The 22,844-nt window shown below is 42.6% G+C and overlaps 1 protein-coding gene across 1 annotated transcript; it reads left to right on the forward strand.

Annotated features, from left to right (window-relative positions):
• The first annotated feature begins 883 nt into the window (after window positions 1–883).
• On the forward strand, window positions 884–22,624 carry nudt3b (nudix (nucleoside diphosphate linked moiety X)-type motif 3b). The gene is made up of 5 exons (XM_006628282.3): window positions 884–1,204; window positions 3,586–3,696; window positions 13,804–13,848; window positions 15,808–15,892; window positions 16,438–22,624. Exons 1-5 carry the CDS (start codon window positions 1,106–1,108, stop codon window positions 16,632–16,634), a joined length of 537 nt encoding a protein of 178 aa, XP_006628345.1. The 5' UTR covers window positions 884–1,105; the 3' UTR covers window positions 16,635–22,624.
• The last annotated feature ends 220 nt before the right edge of the window (window positions 22,625–22,844 follow it).

Raw genomic sequence — 22,844 nt, forward strand, 5'->3', positions numbered from 1 at the left:
AACGCCAAATACCTCCCACCAAGAAAAAAACACCCTTGCAAATCTCGATTGTGCGGGCTTCACAAGACCATATATCAAGAGCGCAGTTTTCAGATAACCCCGATCCTTCTCTTCCGAATTGCCCGTTGTCGTTTTTTGTACCCAATACCGCAAAAATCGGAGATTCACAGAAGCCCAAAAGAGAACGCATTTGTCCGAGGAGAAATGGAAATCGAGTATTACTAGAGTAATTGATATCGACTCAAGTACGCCAAAATGTATACAGGTGTATAGCTTCACAGTGAATACAATGGGATTTATTTATTTCAGTAGTAATTTACAAACACAGAACAACATTATTTTATTTCGGATAAGTATAGCTCCAGAACACCGTTTTTTTGTATCGCATAGGTAATGATGTGCAAATAAAAGCTACAGACGTGCTTGGTTCGCAGATGTTGTCTGATTTTTACAGGAAACCTTGGGGTTGCTGCCGAGACGGTGCCCTCATCTTCAAATGGACAATTTTATACAATGTGATAAATCTAGTGACTTCATCCCCCACTGCAAACAAGAGAATAGACTAAACATTAATTATAATACCTACGGGAATTATATTAAATAAACGTGAATTGCCTAGACCAATTTTCCTCGTAAATTATGTGTCGCAGTCATAAATCACATAAAAGCCACATTGCCTCACGACCGCCAGCATCTTGTAAACTCGCAACAAAGAAACTTGCGTAGCCCTTTGCTTTTGTATGGCAAGGTTTACGAACTTTACGCAAGCAGTCATCCACATAGACTCGTCTAGTCCTGTTGCTTAACCGGCGTCATAAACGTAGTGGGCTGCTGCGTTGTTACGTTAGATCAGAGCGGAATTCGCGAAACGGATTAGGGAGAGTTTTCAGCGCTTGTGCGAGTGGTGAAGGGAAGGTTACGCGGTTTGCGCAGTGTTCTAATAATGGCGTCTGTGCCGAAGATGCGATCTGGTCTGAGAAAATGAAGCGGAGGAGAAGTTGTTTTTATTAATCAAAAGCCGGGGTTTCCTTCAGTGGGCTTTACGTCGAACGCAACGACGTTTCCAAGAGGTTCGGGTTTAAGTTTCGGTCTGTGGAGCCCCGAAATGATGAAGCTTAAGTCGAACCAGACCCGGACCTACGATGGGGATGGCTACAAAAAGCGGGCCGCCTGCCTGTGCTTCAGGAGCGAGAGCGAAGAGGAGGTAAGGCCGAGGATGCGGGGGTGTCGGGGGGGTGGGACTGGGCCTTGGGTGGGTGAGTGAGCACAGCGAGCCGAGGGCCCTGGGAATCGGGGAGAGAAAGACGGAGAGAAAGTGATTAGTAGAAAAGAGAGAAGTAAAGGGTGACGGGGGCTAACTAACAGCATGGGGAGGGAGGACAAGATCAAAACGCGGGGTCGAGAAGCCCAGGCAGCGCGTTAGAAAGGCACAGGTTGGGAAGGGGGGCAAGGGTATTCGATAGCCTCTGGTGTTTTGGCCCAGGTACAGGGGGCAGTATGTGCTTCTTGTATTCCAGACTGTCATCGCGCTGCACGGCTCCTTTTTAACTGCAATACCAAAGCCGACACTCAGTGCGCCTGCAAATACTAGTTCTTTGCATGTTGAGCGTCCAGAGCTCTTTGCAGGGCAGCTGTGTACCGCCTGTCTGGAGACGCAAGGCAGTCTGCAGCGACTGGGCGTGAGGCTCGCTTGTGCCCAGTTCTGTTCAGTGAAGGGGGAAAAAAAAGGAAGTGACTTGTTAAAGAAGTGTTTCACCAAACCCGTGAAATATTTCAGCCTCCGCGTATTCCTGGTACTCCGGGCGAGCCGGCACTGCCATTGTTTTCTGAAAACCCGAAAAGACATCAGAAAATAAAAATAGGATTTAGAGAGACGTTGGCAGGAGGGCACTGATGGAGCGCCAACAGACCACATACCAGTGCCTACATTTCAGCAGTGGGTCCATGCATGACGAGCGCTAAGGTGTGCTGGGGAAATGTAGTTCCGTTTCAAACCTCAGCCAAAAAGAATAAGGAATGTGAGTAAATAAGGGCTCTAGCTTTACAGACAAAAGGCTGAACATGAATTTGAGGGGAAAGAAGAGGAATATGTTCATGTTGGGGCTCACATTATTTCTCAAGTATCCATGATCAGACTCTGGGACAAAGGTCAAGGTTTGCCAGCTAAGGTGTAATCTTATCTGGGACAGGTTATGTGTTCTTCCAGTTCGTGTTCTGTAAGGAAATAGCGGGCTTCCGGGCAGTGTTATCTATATTGACTGTAATCGGGGGCATCCAAGGGGTTCTCGCATTTGAAATGTCCCTTTGCTTTGCTATTCATTTAAAAATATACAGTGCAAAATAGATGTTTGCAAAATATCTGCTTGTTTCAGCATTTAACACTTAGTTTGATGAAATGTAGATCTAAACACGATTAAACCGAATCCAGCTTTGTTAGTACTCCCCGCGAAGGAGTACCAACGTTTCATCCAAATCAGGGTCACGGGGGAGCTGGAGTCTATCCTGGCAAGCAGCAGGCACAAGGCAGGGTACACCCTGGGCACAACAGCACATCACAGGACACAACAACAGACACAAACATGCTCACACACACCAGAGCCAGTTTCCCCAGAAGCCAAATTAACTTACCAGCACATCTTCGGACTGTTGGAGGAAACCCATGAGAATTGAACCCAGGGCCCCAGCACTCTGAGGCTGCACCATGCGAGTATTCACTCCCCTAAACTTAATTATCAAGGCCATCTTTGTAAATGACACAAAAATGTCTGAAAACATTAACTTGAACTTGAACTTTATTGCCATATGTAACCGGTACTGGTACAATGGAATTCTTACTCACAGAAAGTCTCTCGATTGTAAAACAAGTGTAAAAAACAAAACAAAGTGCAAACAGTGCATCAAGACAATGTACAAACCAACAATAGACAATGTGCAAGTAAACATGCAGACAGTTTGAATGTAAACAATACAGACGTGTACACAATGACTGGAGACGTACAATAAATAAATTACAATGAGGTAGATGGTGATGGTGTAGGTGTGGTCCGAGGGGGATGGCTAAATGTGTTCGCCAGTCTCACTGCTTGTGGATAGAAGCTATGATTGGTATGTCCTAGGAGTATGTTAGAGCAGGGCTGTTTACCCTGGTGTCCTGGTATCAATCCACTCTGGGCTCGCTCACTCGGGTCTTGCTAAAGTTCCCCTTCTGTTCATGTAAGTCGTGTCTCCCCTCTGCAGCTGATCTGAGGATCTGGGGCTGCACTTCAGTAGTGGATACCACGGGGGGCCCCCCTCTTGTGTGTGAAGTGCTTTGGGGTCTTTTGAGATGAAACGTGCTACACAAATACTAGCAATTTGAAAAAGCAGTTTTTAGATCAGATGCCGACCCTTACTCCAGCTCTGTGGATCAGAGTTCAGCCATGGTAAGTTAAACCCAGCAGTGACGGACATTGCCTTACTCATGACGTGCTTGAAGTAAAACATCTCCGGGTGTGAGGTGACTGAGTATTTAGGCTGTGTGGGAAGGGTGTGGAGTACCTCTTTCTGTCCCATTGAGGGTGGCTAAGGGGAATGTCTGTATTGCAGGTGTTGCTGGTGAGTAGCAGCCGGCATCCGGATAAGTGGATTGTTCCCGGAGGAGGGATGGAGCCAGAAGAAGAGCCCAGCGTAGCCGCTGTGCGGGAAGTGTGTGAGGAGGTATGGACCTGTGATTTCCGTGCGGTTTCATAAAGCACTCATTTGTTTTCACAGCCGTGTGCCATTCTTAAAAAAAACAACAAAACAAAGTATTGCCTACGTGCGACAGGAGGTGCCTTGTTTTCTTAAAAACTGGACTTTGAAAGCATTTGCCTTTTTGTTTGTCTGGCTTTCCTTGTTTTCGTCCACACATGCTAAAATAAAACCTCTGCCACCAGCCTGATGAGATGTCAGCGACGGCCTGTTTATGTATGTTTAGGAAGTAAAACCTTAATATGGTTGTCGTGGAGAAGTGTCTCAGACTCCCCTCCTGGAGGGCCTGTTGTCTTCGGGTTCTTGTTCCAACCTGAGCAGTCAGACTATTGACCTTCTTATTTTCTAAATTAGACACAGACAAGATTTTCTCTTGAGGTCTTTTACAGTTCATTGCACAAGGCACTCAATTAGAGGTGCGGCTGCCTATAAATCACCTGGTTGGAGTGTTACAATTATACAGTCAATTATGTAGTTTGACCAACTATGTATTGTATGTTGGCAACAAAACCACAAGACACAGGGCCCCCCAGGAACTGCGGTTGAGAGCCCCATGCTTGAGCTTCCCTTCTGTTCGTTCGTAATCAGTCTGAAAAGGAGAAGGAGCTTAACAATGAGAAACCTGAGTACAGTAAGTGAAAATATGTTACAGAAACTGCCACAAAGTACCACAGAAAATCAGAGAGATACTGTGGAATAGACATGAAACATATTTCACAGAAAACATAACTCATGTAACCTACTTACACTTGTTTAGATGAATAAGGCATTTAAATCTATACTCAGGTGATGGTTCTTAAAAATTAAACAGTGTGTCCCAGTGCACAATGCCAGACACTGTAGTTTGTCTCTTGATAATGGGGGGGTTTACTGAAGCCAAAACCTGAATGCCCTCCCACATCTAGGCAAGTAATCGAACCTTATGTTCAAGTCAGCCTCATATAGAACATCTTCATTCCTGCAGGCGGGGGTTCAGTAGGGATAGGTGTTTGAATGAATTAGAGCATTGTTATTGGATGGCTCCAGTCCAGTAGCCCTATCTGTGCCGGCTTGCAAAATTCACAAAAACAAGCCTGTTTCTTTAACTGTGCCTAGCTTTGAGAATTTCTGTTTCTACACGAAATCATCTCCCTATTCAGTGTAGTGTGAACAGGCCTGAAGGGCCCAGAGTAGACCGGAAAGTACAGGCTACAGGTTTGGAATCAAGCCACTAGCGTAGTGGAGATGCTACAACAGATTGGAGAGTCTGAATGAGGGTTGAGTAATTCTCTTCCTGGAGGGCCAGTATGTCTGCGGGTTTTTGTTCCAATTCAGCGCTAACCAAGCCAAACTATCAGGTGACTGGCGTAACTGGACCCATTTCGCAACTTCTCCCAACTCTTCAGGTGCTGCTGCTTTATCTTGAAAACCTGCCAAACCACTTCTGCACCCCAGAACCGAGATTGGACACCCCGGATCTAAATGTATTCAGAAGGCAGACTCTTCTCATTACAAAATGACGTGCATACATATGTTTTTAAGCTAGTGTTTCATTCAAAACTGCAATTTTCTCAAATTGAAGACTTATAAGGGTAGGATACAGTAAATGTCAGCAAAAACTATGAGTGTTGAGCCAAAACTAATGAGTATTTAGACCCATGGACTCAGTATTTGTTGGAAACACCTTTGACAGCAGTTACAATTGTAAGTTTTTTGGGCAACATTGCACACCAGCTTGGTGCAGTTGTTGCCCAGAATACTTGTCAGACTAGCTCATGCTCTCTCAAACTGCTTGGTAATTCCTTTTAGATATTAATTTTTAAGTCATTCCACAGATGATGGGTAGGATTCAAATCGGGTTTTTGCCCGGGGTAAGACCCACTTTCTGATTCCCAAGTTGCTCAGGTGTAGCTTTGGTGTCGTGTTTTGGATCACTGTCCCCGCTAAAAGGTGAATTTTTGTCACGGTTTTAGGTCTGAAGCAATTTTCTCTCTAAGATTTACCATTACTGTGGTGTATTTATGTTCCCATCAGTCTTGACGAGCTTCCCAGTCTCTGCTGGCAAGAAGCAGAGCTGTACCATAATGCTGCCACCATCCTGCTTCACACTGTGGATGGTGTTGACTGAGTGATGCACTGTGTTGGGTGTTGTGTCAGATGTAAACTTTGCGATTTGACCAGGAGGTACATATTTTGTCTTGTCTGCCCAAAAACCCTTTTCTTACTTATTTGCAGTATTGCTAACTTACTTTGTTGCAAACTCTGTACATGATTTGAGATGGGTTTTTTTTTCAGTTCCTTACAAGCTCCCCAAAGTAGAGTGACCCAGAGATTTTTACACTTTTACACCCATCTGAGCCACTGAACCTTGCAACTCTTTCGAAAGTTTGCAGCCGTTAAAAGGTTTCCCCCTTACCCGGCTGCTCAGTCTGGAGAAACAGCCTGACTGACTAGGCAGCGAGTGGGTGCCTTCTGCTTCTTAAGGACTGACTTCATTGAATATTTCTTTCCACATGGGGTCTTGAAATGGTTTTAGGCTGGTTGATTTGAAAGCTCCTTTGCTTACAGTTCCTAACCTGACTGAGGGACCTTGCAGAGAAAGGTGTATTCTGGATTCGTGTGATTCTGAACCACTATTATTGCTTACGGAGGCCTAAATTAATTTAGGTTTGCCACAGAAAAGGTAGTCTTGACTGTGCTGTTTCCTTTCTTATTCAGTTTTTTTGCTTTCAATGTGTAGAATAGGTTGTAAATAAAACACGTATTAATGGCTAATTCAAAGTGTCATAATTGCAAGCTTAAAAGCAACAAAGAATGGAAACTGTGCAAAGGGCTAAATACTTTGCAAGTGACTGTAGCTTATAGCCCTGGGGCCAGTGCATGTGCCCAGTAAAGTACATTCTGGTAACTTGTTGTGCATGAACTAATTACACAAGAATTCCTCATTTTACAAAGCAGCTTTCCCTTTGCAGAACGGTTCCAAAGTGTGTTTTTTTTTTTCATTCCAAGCCAGAGTCTCTTTTTTTTTACATCCGGACAACGCCGGTTACTGTGTGCCTCTGTGTAATTTAAAACGTGTCACTTTATTCGAACTCTTCTAATTTGACCCTAAAGGTAGAGATCTATTGATCTAGGTTAAGTCTACATACAGAGTATTTAAAGTTCTTGGGTAACATTTTTTTCAGCTTTTTCAATTTGCACTGCTGATGAATGCGTTTTAAAGTAAAAAAAAAAATGTTTTTCAATCTGTTACCTTTATGGAACTTTCATGGAGGCATTGAAGCACGTAGTGTATTTGGGATCTGTCTGGGCATGGTTGCTTTTTTTATTGTCTGTCTGATCAGATCATGACTGTCTATATTGTACTCTCAGAGGATGGTACAGTAATAAGGTTATTAAATAGTTGCACTGAGACAACTCTGGGACATATTTAGCAATAGATGAAATCTTTACAGCGTGTGGGAAAACCTAGATGTGCCTGTTCAGATTTTTCAAGTATCCCCACCATTACAAAGCAGGTTTTGAGCGTTTCCTAATTTTATTGTACCCTTGTTTTCAAGTCGCGTTCCTCAGGCTTTTCTGACTAGATGTCTTTCCGTTTGAAAGTGTGATCACGTTTTAAGTACGAGAATATATTCACTGACTGAATTTTGAAAACCTCCACCTTTTCACTGTGGTGAAGGATTGTGCATTTCGATGTTTCCTTGCTCCAACAAATGCCATAATGCCAACAAAAAAACAACAACTTGTGGATACGTTTTTTTAACTTCTAGTGCTGGTGAAGCATGAGTAGACCTGCAGGGAAGAGCACGGAATGCAATATCATGATCAGCACCTCCTCCATCTGGCTCAGGCTGGTGTGCTCAAGAGCAAAACCAGTATGTACTAGAAAATGACAGTGGCTTGGGTACACTTGAGAAATTCACGTGCATTATGTAGCACGTATGGCAATATTTCTTACCTTTTGAGTTGTGTTTGTCCTTTTGACATTTTTTTTTTGTTTTTGGTTTTTTTTTGGCAATGCCTTTAAAAGACCCCCACACGAACAAAAACACCAGCTGAGAACCACTACTTTGATGTCAACCTGCAGTTGCATCGCTAATCTTTTTTTTACTACTTTTTCCCAGATAGGTGCTTTGAGCAACAGACGGAACGCACACCCTGCATTCCCAAAAATTCCAGCTTGACACCTGGTCAATAAAGTGGGCCTGCGTGTCTTCCTGCTGCAGCTCGTGAGAGAAATTGTGTATATACAGGGCCATGCTGTGAAGATGTTATAGCTGAGACACGACTTGGTCCCAAATGCAGCTGTATCTGATAATTCAGTTTCATGTAGAGCCTGACGCAGACGTATACAAGGTAGATTTTAATGTGACAAAAGTCTGGTATAGCCAGACACCTCCATTTGGAGACATTTGTTTTAATGTGGCTGGGATCTATACCAGATACATAGTATCAGATACTAAGATACTGTTATAAAGATTGCAAAAGTCTGAGGGAGACTTCAGTATTGTTCTTTTCTCTTCAGCGGTGTACTTAGATTCACTAATATCTTTGCACCCCCGAACAGAAGACAGTCTTCTTTTGTTATAAGTGGTTGACATAAATGTGTAAGTGGAATTGGTGCACTTTATGTTCTCCTTTTACTTGGAAAGCTATGCCGACATATTTAACAAGCAAGTAAGCTAAGTAGACTCATAAGGCAGCGCAGTCACCCTCCAGTCATAGAGCTTTAATAGTTGGATAACACATTGGGCTGTCATCACTCTAAGACGACTTCTGACCAAAGTCTGGAACACATTGTAAAATTGAGGCACTTGAAATTTCAAGGAAATTAGTGAATCCTGAAATTACAGTGAAGAAAAACTACTCTTTGGTTCTTTCCATTACCTTCTCTGTGCATGCTGTTTACAAGTTTTGGAAGAGTTCTAAATATCTATTCATCCATTTTCTCACTGCTTCTTTCAGTTCAGGGTGGACTGTGCAAAGCAACCAGAGCACCCAGGGGGAACCCACACGAACGTGGGGAGAACATACAAACTCCACACAGACACCACCCCAGATCTGGAAGTGAACCCAGGCCCCAGTGCTGGAAGGCAGCAATGCTGACCACTGTGCTGTCCCAACCTTGAATATATTACTGTAAATGTCAAACCTTACTATTCTTATTTATGATCTGGTCAGTACAAATGCCCGTTTCCCCATCTGAAATTTGAGAACACTGGCTCCTCAGTCCCTCAGTATCCCTGAAGGACTGCAACAGCCATTCCCTGTGGTGTTGACTTCACAGGGATCATAATTATATGAGGTTATAATGTGTAATTCTAGTCAATAGTGGTCTGCAGGGTGCCTGGTGAGTCCCAAGAGCAGAAAAAAGGTTCATTGCTTGGATCACATTTCACCAAAACACAGTAACCTGTAAACAGCTGCAGGCCTAGACTCAAGTTACAGAATAGCACTAAGGGTCTAAAGGGTGCTAAACTGAAATTTACCACTGCCTTTTTACAGTACATACTGACTGCGGCCTGGATGACCACAAGCCATTCACTCAGAAGCTACAATTTGGGCTGTGTTGTTGGATCTTTTTGTTCAGTTCTGTTGTCCTATAAAAGCACCATTGAAGTTCAGACGCACATCTTATGTAATGTCCTGTTCTCCTTTTTTAATCCGTCTCAGTCTCAATGCCAGTGCACACAAGTGTTTCATACAGGAACAGCACCTCAAGCCACTTATGTGCAAAGCTCCACTTCCTGTTCCTTGAAATGGGTCCAAGATGAGGGTTTCGGAAACAGTGCACACTGAAGGATAGTAGCCCACATAATAGCAGAACCACACATTTCATCTCAATTTGGCTTGTTTAGGGATTTATTAGTCAGAATATTTTTTTCTGGTTTTTTTTTGCACCAGGGTAGAACTGTTTTGATGAGGTTAAAGTTCTAGGCGCCATACAGTACTTACGTGCTGAAAAAGATGTCTTTTCCAGTTGTGGTAAAAGTACTATCGTCTGTTAGTCGGATCTTTGATTTTATCTACCAGTTTAAACATTTCTAATGGAGTGAGAGAAGATTGATCAGTGATGGCACAATGAAAAGGAATAGAAGAGGAATGTGCAGCAAGAAAGTCCCGTTTAGCTCAAAGAAAAATAGTATTCAGACTTTTAGTCTGATTAGCGTCCTGACAGGGAAGTTGACTCCCCTTCCAGTGTGTTATGTCACAAAGTTCACAATCATATCAGGAGCAACAGAGAAACTGGAAGGTTCACGATGAAAGGTGTCCACAGCCGGAAAAGGACCTAAAACCGCGACTGACTAATCACTCCAAAGCCTGGTTGAAATATTCTCCATAGCCCAAGTAGATTCAAAATGGAAGCAGTAAGAAAAACAATCAAATTTGCCATCATCAGTTCAGATGATTTTTTACTACATTGAAAATAGTTATTATTTCAGTGTAAGTACCAGAACAGACGTGCTCACACATCTTTACTAAAGTGGATTACTTAAGTGCATGAAGGCTCCTGCTGCCAATAAATACTACTATAGCAACCTGTCCTACTGTTAGCCTGCAGACTTCTCCACACACTGTGAGACACTATTTGGATTAGTGTGCTCTGCAGGAGGTAACAGAAAATCCTAATATAATGTGACTGCGAAGCAGAGAAGGAACTGTTAGAAGATAAAGTGACAGCTAATACATCCATCTGTTATCGTAATTTTGTTTATTCCTGATAAGGGTCATGATAACCTGGAGGAAGCATATGACAGCTAAATGCATGTATGAACACATACATGTGCACATGGGCAGCACATGCAGTATCCTCACATAAGGTGTCACCATCCAGAATAAATCCCAAGACCCGAGAGTACCTGACATTTTCTTTGGGTCCTTTACTAAAAGTTGGTGCCTTGTTTGATCTGTGTCAGTGTTTTTGTGTTTAGGTTTTTGCTTTTATTCTATTAAAAGAAGTTAGTGAAAAATCATTTATAAATGATGCCATGTTAGTGTAAGACTTTAATTTGTATTTAGAGAAAAGTGATTCAAATATAACACCCCAGATAATATATATATGGTAACGTGGTCCTTCCTGTATGCGATGATTTCACTCTGAGGTGATGGATGTGTTTGAGAAAAAACATGATTGCAGTAACAGCCGTTGGTGAACATGCTGAATTTAGATGTGCGATTGAGAACTTCATCATTTAATAACTACTCCAACACCAATTTACCAAGTCTTCTTAGGAATATGAGTTGTATATTTTCAGTCTTGATGAATGCGAGTTCAGTGCTGATTTAAACAAATTGAAAATGGGCTGTTTTTATTGGTGACCTCTTCCTGCTGTGTAAGAGTCCTGGTAGTTAGTGAGTAGGGTACAGGGAGGTTGACCCAAAAAATGTTTTTAAAACTACACTGAGTTTGAGATATAATAAAAGGCGCCTTGGGAAAATATGGATGAAATTGTGGTGTTGAACTATGCAACATAAAGATGGACTATAAAAAATGTTCAGTTCAGCAGATGGACATTGCTTTATGCCCAAATTCATAGTTTCATCCACAGAAAACGTCTGTTGCACCATTTGCCAAAAAAGGATTGTAAAAGAACTATGTCCTTTTAGCTTAGTAGAATGTAGAGGATTTTGAGCAGATAATAGACATGTTGTGCAAACTGTGTAGAATATTTTTGTGTGGCATTAGATTTAAGTACTCTAGCATTAATGAGGGGCAGAGCAGTGGCACTGTGGCTAAGGATCTGTGCCTGTGGCTGGAAGGTTGCTGGTTCAAATCCCGCAGCCGGCAGAGGAATCCTATTCCGTTGAGCCCCTGAGCAAGGCCCTTAACCCCAGCTGCTCCAGGGGCGCTGAACAATGGCTGACCCTGCGCTCTGACCCCAAGCTTCTCTCTGTCTGCGTGGCTCATGGAGAGCAAGCTGGGGTATGTGAAAAATACAAATTCCTAATGCAAGAAATTGTATATGGCCAATAAAGTGATCTTATCTTATCTAATCAAAATTCTCATCCCAAGTTTAAATCGGATCCCAAGTCTCATGAGAAAAGTAGAATTGAGATTGTGTTAGGCAGAAGTACTTCATTCACAAACTGATGAGTCCCCCAATTTTCAGCCTTCTGTGATCTGAAGAAAGATGATCTGGTATGCTTTCAGGTGTCTCCCCTTTGAGTTTCTAGGTTGCCCCATCTTCATTTAGATGCAGTGATAGCGGTACGATCCCTGTTAGCCGGTACAGATGGCTGCCTGCTGGAGAGTTTAGCCCGCGTACATGCTGGTCGATATCACTGCCAGGACACGCAGGAGGAGGAAAAGCAAAAGAGGAGCCACACTCATTGTGTATACCCAGGCCGTCTCTTTCTCCCTGCCCCTCTCCTTTCCTTTTCGGAGGATTTGATCTTCTCCACCTCCGATGCGGAATGAATCGTTTTCCATGCGCTTTGCTCCAAGCGAGACACGCGCTCCCCCTTCAGGGCTCCTTTTAGACTGCAGGCTCCCGTGGGACCGGGAGACGGCGGGATCAGAGGAGACACTGCCACTAACCAGCCTCCTCCGTCCACCCTCCTGTCCGGCTGTTGCTGCCTTCCTGGTGGAGCAGGAGGGGGAAGGCCAGGAGATGGCGAGACCGGTGGGCGGTTTGCTGGGAAATGGAGGGGGGAGGGGGGTGGCTGTTGAGTACACATTTATTATTAGACTGAAATGTGAACCTAAAGAGGGTGGCACTGCAGTGACGCCAGGCTGAACTAATCTTGGCGTCTTCTCCCCCCTTTATGTCTCCTGGGTCCCCAGAAGGCCCATCTGTGCTGGCGGGCGGTATCATCTGTACTGGGCTTTGGGGAAAGAAACGCATTTAGTACGTGTAAAGGGCACTTCGTAAACTTGCAAAAAAAAAACAACTGACGAGATCTGAACAAGGTCTTTTTAATTTTTAATCTGTGTTAATATTTCTCCGGAAAGGACTGTGATGCGGCATGGAGAAAGGCAGTGACAAGAATCGGTTTCAGATGAGCCAAGTGAGAGTTTGTTCAATGCAGAGTCTCTGTTTTTGACTCGTTTGTCGGCTCCTCTTCAGGCAGCTGTGTGGAGGGAGACTGGCTGCTGAAAGAAGAGTACGATCCTTTCTGAGAGGGTAGCATTTTCTTTCGGCGTTTGCGATGTACGGGAGGTGGCCGTTGCCTGCTGTAATGAAACTGTTCTTTCATCAAGTGACTGGGGTTTTTTTTTTCCCATTTGAAATAAAAAAAATGAAACTTTAGATTGATGTGTTTTTCCAGATGCCATTTTTTAACGCATGTCCACTCAGGGCAGGGATTAGCAGGCAATGTGCTAGCAGGTGTAGGGCTTTGTGCTACTGCCCATAGCTTGGTTATATGAATTTGGTGTATGAAATGTTAGCAGGTCTCATTGTAAGTGCTACATCATTTCAATGCTGAATGTGTATAAAATGGTGATCCTACATAATGGCAAGGATGCAGAATGCTATCTGTGGAATACCTAAACACCTGCTTTTCTCACCCCTTTGTTGGCTTGATTCTCTCCCCGCGGCACTGCAGCTATACTCCGCAAAGACGCGCAGCCTAGCAGCTGGTCCCTTTGTAGGAAAAGCCTTGGGATTCTTAGAAATCGCACTTAGTGTAGCCCGTGCTAGTTTCCATGGCAACACTCCTCTTGTTCTGTCCTCCATCGTACAAGGCAGTGAGCGTGCTCCATAGGTGGCGCTGGATAGTCTGGCAGCTGAAGGCCGCACTGTGGATTGCACTGTCTGTGCACATACGGTACCATAAGCTTTAGAATGGCTCCTTTTTTCCAAATGAAAAGGTTTTATTCCAGGAATACATGTGGAACAAATGAGCACTGCACTACACTGTTCTGCAGTCACCCCAGCATGAATGACGTTTGAAAGCAACAAAGTCAGTAGACAAAGTGCAGCAGGTTTAAACCTTGTTTTCATTCAAACCAGTGGAGACTGTGAGACTTTTAGGCATCTGTTTTTCCCTAAGGCTTCTTGTTTAAAAGGAGGTTCAAAAGCATCTCTTGAAATTCCTGAGGATCTACTTCGAATGGCTCTAATTTTTTTTTTCCCCTTGATTTCACAGGCTGGCGTCAAAGGGACGTTAGGACGATTAGTAGGAACTTTCGAGGTGAGTTGAGTTTTTTTCCCCGTTGTTCACCACCTTTGCCATATGTGCCTAAAGATGTCTTCGGAGGAATAGCACCAGACCTTTGCGGCGTGCCAGTGTGAGGCCACCGAGTAAACATTCCTGAGCAGCTTGGTCAGGAAAGGTCCTGGATCACGTGCAAGTGAGCTCTGCTGTTCAGGCGTTGCGGGTTTGAATCTGGATCATGTCAGGCGTTGATGGAATTGTCAGGCAGCGAGGCACAGCTGGCACAGTGCCCCCTGGAGAGGGTAGGAGTCAGTTGGAGGCCTCTTGTGGTTTTCCAGCCAATAGTAGGTCCTGCTACTTCCTGGGCACTTGCCAACTTGCAGAGACATCACTGAGAGATGCACCGAGCTCCTCTGTAAGGCACTGTAGAGCTCACTGCCCATTAGACAGATTAATGGCTCAAGGGGGGAGGAGGCCCAGACGAGCATTGCCCTTCCTCATCCTCCTCATGCAGGACACGATGTGTTTCTGTGAGCCTAAAGAAACGGTTAGCGATTCCCGATTAAGTATAAGAAGCAAATGGGGAAAAAAGGCTCATGGATCTCAAGAGATTTTGAGTTCTGGATGTATAAGCATATCCTAAAAATCACTGGTAGTACTGTTTTTGTAGTTGCAGAATAGGATACATTTTTTTTTAGATCTGAACTGCAGTTAGAGTTCATTTTTGTGGCCCCAGGCCTGATGGTTTTAATCTTTTGTGGTACAATTAGGTTCACTGAAGACCTACAGCTTTTTCATCTTGTGCATCAGATACTGAATCAGGGGGGGAGTGCAGGTGCTCTTGGAGGGCCAGGCCGATGAACTGCTTGGGGAGTCCCCACCCGCAGATGGCAAATGTCATAGCCCAGACTCAACCCAAAGGTCTCCGTGCTCTGGATATTCATGATGCTCCTTTCTTACATCCATATGGGCTCAGCCAAGAACAGGGAATGCAGGGAATTAAGTACCATAGTGCTGATTTCCAAATGAACGGTGTCCAGAGCCTTTCACAATTACATAACTGTTGGTTTTTAATGCCTGTACCCATAACAAACAGCAATTCAAGAGCAGCCGCTGCCTCAACCAGTCAATAAAATTCAGTGTTCTTTCCAGGCCCATAATGACTTTTTTGGCTTCTTTGCAAAATTTCTTCTAGCAAGAATGCGGTAGAGGTCATAATCCCTTGCTATTTCCATAGTGCTTTTCATTCCAGTGGATCCCAGATCCCTGGGATTAGAACCCATGTTCTGACAAACAGCAACATTCGATTTTTACTAACCAAGTAGTCAGTACCTTGGCTTGACATGGATACCACTTTCCATGGTTCCCCATAAAGGGGCTTTGGTTTAGAAATGTTGGTCTAGGCCCTAGGGAAAGGTGCCACCTAGTGGTGCACCAATAACAGTAACAACCTCATTGTCCCTGTACATTATCCATCCCAGTACTGATGAGTCTCCATTTCACTTAGATTTAGAGAAGTATTGAGATCAGGCTGCTAAGTACTAATACTGATGTCTGTTGTAAATCATCAGTACAAAGCAAATTGAAATCAAATGTTTAGCATTTTTTAAAAGTCAAAAGTTTGAATGTATTGAAATTTCACGCTAAGCTTATCGTCGAATGTCTACAAAAAAAGTAGCATTTTTTTCTTTAAAAAGTGCTTTATGTATTCACAGGTATTGACAGTCTGTATTTATAATGGAACAGTGAAACAACTGGGTCTGTCTGGGTCTTCTGGGGGCTCTGAAGGGTGATTTGACAGGGCTGTCTTAATACTCATCGATTACTCATTATGTAGCTCTCTTTCTTTATACTGATACAGATTATTACCAGTTTAAGTGCTAGAGGGAGAACTGGAACCTTCACCTGTTAAATAGATTGATAAATAGGGAAGTGTGGCTAACAAGATATTGACGTATTTTGTGCAGCAGTTAATTGTTCTTTAATTCGTTCTAGAATCGAGACAGGAAGCACAGAACATATGTCTATGTTCTTATTGTAACAGAGGTCCTGGAAGACTGGGAGGACTCTGTCAATATTGGTAAGTCTCATACTCGTGGCTTCAGAGATTTAAGTGTAAAGAAACACTGAAAAATCGCAAAAATACTAAATGCTATAACCTTTGGAACAAGTATAAGAAGTTAGATGTGCATGGAATAAGACCTCTCTGCCCCACACAATTGTCGTATTTTAACATTTTAAACATTTAAACATTTTTGGCTTTTGAACAAAACTCAAGAAGGCTCCCCAATCCAAATGCAGAATTAGATTGTAGTCTCTAATTTTAGTACACAATAGTGCTGCTAATTCTAAACAATTAAAAAGCAGCGTTTTCGGAGCAGATCCAGTGAATGTTGTCGCTGCACTTTTGTGCCTGGGGAAATGTTCTGGGGACAAACTGGTCTTAGCACGCAAGTTGGAAAACCTATGGTTTAGGGAATTCTCGGAGAAAGCAGCTTAATTGAAGTGTATTTGTTGTCTGTTATTGCAATGTGATGCCAGTTAATAAGATCTAGCAGCTGAAAGGAAGCCTGAGTAATGGACACTAATTTAAAGATGACTCTTTGCCTCCTCTTCTCTTGACAGGGAGAAAAAGGGAATGGTTTAAAATAGACGATGCCATAAAAGTGCTGCAGTGTCATAAGCCCGTGCAGGCCTCCTACTTTGAAGCGTTGCAGCAGGGCTGCCTGACGAGTAACGGGACGCCTGTGGTAGCCACCATAGCCGGAGACCTCTCTCCTACCTTCAACATCAACCAGAGCTCAGTCTCCGGTATCAGATAACTAACGCACAACGTGGATATCCCCGAAACTTTCTCTTTATTTCTCTCTCTTTCTTACTCGTTCCTCATTTTTTTTTAAACAAAAAAAAACGGTTTGCCTTGCCACCCTCTAACGCCAGCAGTGATTGGCACAGACTTGACAAAAGTTGAGCGATGGTTATAAAACACTTTGTAAATGTAAAGTTTTTTTTCTTTATATTGATAATTGCATGAAACACCCTCCCTGTTCCTTTCCTTGTCCTAAACATGCGGTTTATTGAATGCAAGAGCTACTTTTTACTGTTGTGATGTAAAGTATATACATAGTGCTTAAGGTTAAGGCTTTCAAGGGTCTTTTTAATTTTCTTTTTTATTCCAACCCTGATATGACGTAGTTTCATTGTCTGATTGGATGGGTGAGTGAGTAGTGGCTTTGTTTTGCATGTACTATTGAGCCCCTTGGCTTTTAGTTGTCTTACAGTTTGGGTGAGTTAATCTGAAACAGTGAATTGTTTTTGGGTTCACTATTTTTGGGGGAGGTTTGGGTAGGAGTCTGATCTGATCTGTAAACTCAGCAGGTTACATTTTAGAGTTTAAAATCCTGCTTGCCTGACTGTGCTTCACGTAGCTGTAATATTGTTTCCAGCGCGAATTTATGGTGAGTGGGCTGAGCCTGTGATATTGTTCAGTCAGTTTTGTTTCAGTCCCTCCAAACTCGACAGGATATCTCAGGACAACAACAGGGGAGCCAAAGTCAAGTCTTCTAAGGCCAGAGTTCTGCCTTATGAGTTGTGCTCCAATATGACACTGTAGTGACCTAATATAATTGTTATAGGTTTTAATGTGGTTGATGATTTAAGGATGCACTAAATTTAAAGTTTAGGGCCTGTAGTATATGTAATGGCATTGGGTTAAGATGCCATTAAGGAAAAAAAATAACCCCCAATTAGAACAAAAGACCTCTTTATTAATATGAGTGCTTTGCTTTGCAATAGATCCAGAAGACCCATAAGCCTCAGAGGAACAGTGTCTGGCAAGAGCTTCATGGAGGAAACATTTGAAGAAACAAAATTTGGTGGGGGAGTAGTCTTGTTGGGGTCTTTAAGCAGGTGAGCTAGAATGATTGACTGGCATTTTCAGTTTCTTACAATTCTAGACTGGAAAAGTAGTGGAGGTGTGTCAGCTTAGTTTTGTTCTATTAGTGTCAGCACATTTAACCTCTGAAACAATTCTGTTGCAAAAGACAATTTCTAGCGATTAGACTGCAAGTAAGTCTCTGTCCTAATACACACTATCACTGTAACGTGTAATGTGTTAGTGTCAGTTATCCTTATATCAGTCCACTATTACAGGACCATTCACACAATAAGATTTACTTTTGGCCACTGACTGCTGCACCTTGCTGGTTGCAGAAGCATGGTTACTGAGGTTCTGTCTTTGTGCATTTTGGCTGACCTGCCTGAAATCATTTGGGTTTGGAAGGGGATGTAGCTGTATCTTCTTCGCCACAAAAAAGGAAGAGGTTGAGCCGTTCATCTGGCTTTCATTAGCTTATACCAGCGCTGACCAAGTTGGATCTTTTGTGCTTTTCCCTTCAGCTAATTTGCTTTTTTCACAAATGTTTACTGTCGTCTTCATAAAGTTTTATGTTACCCTTCAGATTAACACTGGACTTTGTAGATAAGGATTTTTTTTGGAAGGCACTTTCTAGGTCTTAACAGTGTTTCTTTTTATTTTTTTTTCTGTTCTTGTAAATTTTGTTTAGCGTTTCCTTACTTGTTGGAATATTGAAACTGCATCCCTTCCAAGAACTTCATCACTTGCTTGACATCAAAACCATTAATAAAAAAAAGATGTTTCTAACAAGATATGGAACAAATAAAACTTGTACAGTCAAAACCTTATTTTTTAACTTGTAAAAAAATAATGCTTTTTAAACATAAGATTTTCCTTTTCTTCAAAAACGTCTGGCAAAACCGATTTAAGCCAAATTGCATTATCTGCCTTTGTTGTGGTAGGGGCAAGCAGCAATTGGCTCGATACTGTGAAAATAATGGAGCAGCCGTGGAAAAGAAGCTAGACGTTTTAATGTAAATTATCAGTTTAGTTCTGTATAGATGAAAAGTTAAAGACGTAATACTTTTTTTTTATTGTTTGACACATCGGTAGATTGTACTTTTAGATAGGACGTAGTTATTGCTGTAAGATCTGATACTACAGGGTTACCATGGCAGGTGGCAAACCTGCAGAGCACAAAACTGTGTGGACAAATCTTATACAGGCGTAACAAAAACAGAAGACGGAGGGTGGGGTGAAGGGAGCTTATTAAAACGGAGCATCAAGAGTGTCCCCAAGCCCTGGTTTGGTTTTTACTCATCCTGGTTCTTCAGACTTGTGGAGCAGAACCCGTGTACCCTGCATGACCAGCATACTCTACCCCATACTACAGACCGTGCTGAAAAAGACCTGGGAAGACAGAAAAGAAGTAGATTGCTTTCATGGAATTCGGCAGTCCTAGTTGATCACTGCTGAAATGTAATTTCTTTCTGAACGAGGCCTGCTTTGTTGTGGATATTATTGGCTGGAAAGGCACGAAAATAGAAAAAACCAAATCCAAACCTATTTCTGTCTGCTTCCCCTTTTTAGGTAATCGAGGGAATGCCTGTTCTGACCTTAATCCCCGTCTTTTTCAGCTATCCTGATCTTGATTGGCAGTCCAAGCCCACTGTTCCTCTCTGACCTTTCCATTTTAACTAGGAAGCAGCAGACCGATTTGCTTTTGCTTTAAAAGTAAACCTTCATTTAGCTCCATTGTAGAGCTGGTTAGGTGCAGAGCCTAACTACAGCTGTGATGGGGGTGGGGGATGAAGTTATTCATTCATGATCAGTTTGGGTACATGAGTTCCCATTCACATACTTCTGTCCCTGGTATAGGTAGCCTCACTTGCATGCATTTTCTTCACAGCCCAGATGCGTTTCCCTCAGATCTCCTCTTGCTGTCACATCGTGTGCACTGGAGATAACGTTTGTGCACAGCACACTTTCTGCTGGTTGTGATTGTAATTTGCTTTTTGGAAACGAGGGGGAAAGAAGAGAAATGGAGCAGTTATCTTTGGTGTAAATGTTAGGCTACTAGAACTGCTTTTCTAATATTTTTATAGCCATTCTGAATCATTCTGCAAATTTAGGTAATATTGTTTTTCAGGCCCAAACACGTGTTGGTGCAATATTATGGCTGTCTTCATGCTGGGTGTATTATGAAGGAACTCGGTTTGGTTTTGAGAATATACGGTATATAGTTCCACAGGGCTCATGTCTCCCGTTTTCTTGTCAATAGGCATGTGAACGGAGGCCAGACGAGATTCGGTTTAATTCAAACTGTTTAATTATTTTTTTTAATACGACAGCATAATACCTGTGAATAAACCAAGCCAAATTTAGGCAAGTGCTGATTGTTGTTTTAATATTGTGAAGGGCTTTCTGGAGTGGCATTGTCCCGGTTTAGTCGGCGTAGTGCGTTGGCATAGTGCTGCACATCTTGCCCCGTTTGTCTCCAAGGCCAGTCCAAGCTTGTACTTGTACACTCCCCCACTATAGGGACCCACATTGGAAAGCCACCTTTCCAGTGGCTGTTGAATTCGAAGGAAGGTCAAGTGTGCATTGCTGGGTACAGGGCTTACTTGTTTTTTTCTGGGCGGGGGAGGGTGGATTTAATGGTTTGCATGCAGGATCACTTGGTAGGTTTGCTGCAGATTTATCCAAGCAGAAGTAGAAGTAATCGCTGAACCTTTTGCAGCAGGATATTTTAAGTTTTTGATAGAACCATTCTCCCCCCTGTTTATTAATGAATTTGAGAGTTTTTGGACAAACCTTATAGTCCGTGTGTGGACTGTTGTGTAGGTTCACTAGCCCCATTAGCAGCTCAGAAACTGTATGCACTGAAGACAGAAGGAAGCTGTACGTTGCTCCATGGCAGACATTATGCCTTTCCCATCGTACTGTTGGTGCCATTAGGTTCATTTAATTCAAATGCCAAACGAAGAAGAGGTAGTGATGGACAGTTGTTTTGTGGAGCAGTGCTCCATATCATGTGAGGTTAACATATGACCCATTGTGCTATAGTCCATGTGCCTGGTCAGGGAGAAGGCGGTGATCAATAAAAGAGCCTCTCGCATGTTTAAGGGCTGAAGCTGAATAGTTTAGCGAAGGACCTGATGGCATACGTGTCTGACATCATGATCACTCTGTATTTCTCCCTCAGAAGCCCTGAGTAAGGCCACATGCGGGGGGATCTTTACTATATAGTGACTTCTATATGACATGGAATGAGCTTTGGTAACCTATTGGACACAAACCTTCTTTTGTATAAACCAAGAAGACACTGAGGCAGGCACAACACCACAAACCCCAGGTCTGTAGTAGCTCTGTACTGTACAGACCTACACAAGTGAAACTTAACTGAGAAAATATCAATTTTCCGTGAGTGGTTAATGGAAAGATGAATGTGGTGAAGTTAATGATACATTAGCTGGATCATGTCACCTAGTTTAAGCACTGCCTTCCTTTAAGTAGATTAAACTGCTGGGCACTGGGATTTGTTTTGTGTCTCACAAAGAGTTTTCTTTTTCAGTAATGACTGTTCAGTTGCCTGTGGGGAGGGCTTAATCCAGCTGTGAAAAGAATGAATAGTATAACTATTTGTACTGTATAGTTCAAACATCAAATGTGTTTTTTGTTTGGTGGTTGACTCTGCCTTGGTAAGCATGGTTATAGAATCCAGGTCTTTGTGCTGGACTTTGGCCGATCTAATGCTGGAGCTGTAACTTTTTTTCTTTGTCTTTTTAACATGTAACTCATTTAATTATAGAATCTGAAGCCCCATTTGCTGGATAGGTTTGAAACGACAAAAAAGACTTCTAACATTTAATTGTAGTTCAGTAAGAATGACCACTTGTACTTCTGATACCCCTTTCTTCTCTTATGGATTGTGCACAATGTGTGCTGCTGAGCTCATAAGATTTGTATTTGTCTGTTAGAGCAAACAACGATGTACTGGTGCTGTCCCTCTGTGAGTCATTTAGTGGCGAGACAACGGCTTTTCTTTTTCATTTTTCGTTTTTTTTTTAAATAACTGCCATCCACTTGTACAAAGTTGGGGGAATCAAAAATGGGGTGTGATGAAGGCTCATCTCAAAATAAAATGAACTTGCATACTTCCTATTTGAGTTCATCTTCCTACCCAGAACCAACACAAAGGTACGCTTTCAAGAGCACATGCAGTCTTTCAGCTCTGGAAGGCCGTGTGAGTGAGAGAGATCTGTAGCCCAAAGATCGAGTTAACTTAGCCTCTGTTCCATCTGCTGCACTACAATATTGGTACTGTAAGGCGTAAACTGTGGAACAGATGTCTCATTACAATCAGCATGACCATTTGTAACCCATTTATCGGTACTCTCTGTTGACCACAGTGCAGAAAATAAAATTATTATTATTATGAAAATAAAACCTCGACGACCTGTTTTGTCATGAAATTCTCGACCGCTTTTAGCACCATTACGTTTCTTGTAAGGCAGATTCCCCCAATTTTGCAACAAGTGCCGTTGTCCCTTGAAAAGTAGCCTTTGGGGTGAAGGAAGTATTGTTCTGCATACGTAAATGATTAAGATGTATTTGCATAAAAGTGTGCACCCAAGGCGCCTCGCTTGTGCTGCTTATGTCTCTTCAAAGCAGATGCGGTGGGATTCATATTGATATTGGATTAAAAAAGCGAGGTATATTCTATTTGTTTGCCATTCACAGTGAATAAAGTAAGATAATCCCCAGCCTCCCAGTTTGCACTACCCCCTACATGGTAACTGTGACTTTTCACAATTCCTACGAGAAGTACATCACTGGAATTTTTTTTTTCCTTTTATTTTATTTTGAATTGGGGATTATGGAATTTAGAAGTACGTGAGGAGACTGAAGATTGTAATATTAATGTGCCAACAAATAAACACCAGTATTCATGAATAGAGTCTTGTCTTTTTATGTGGGGAATCAGGATTGTGGATTTGATTCACCTGAAAATGGGGTCCAGGGAAATGTCTGCTAATGACTTTAGTGTTTCAGTATGCTGGTACACCAGAGCGTAAGAGTATATGAGGCACTGATCAAATTAATTCAGGTGACTTCTTCGAATCCTAACAGTAAAGCATGGATTTGTAGACACAAGTGAAAATAGAGGTAATCC

Source organism: Lepisosteus oculatus, chromosome 5 (genome assembly GCF_040954835.1).
Source record: "Lepisosteus oculatus isolate fLepOcu1 chromosome 5, fLepOcu1.hap2, whole genome shotgun sequence".
NCBI classification, from domain to species: Eukaryota; Metazoa; Chordata; class Actinopteri; order Semionotiformes; family Lepisosteidae; genus Lepisosteus; species Lepisosteus oculatus.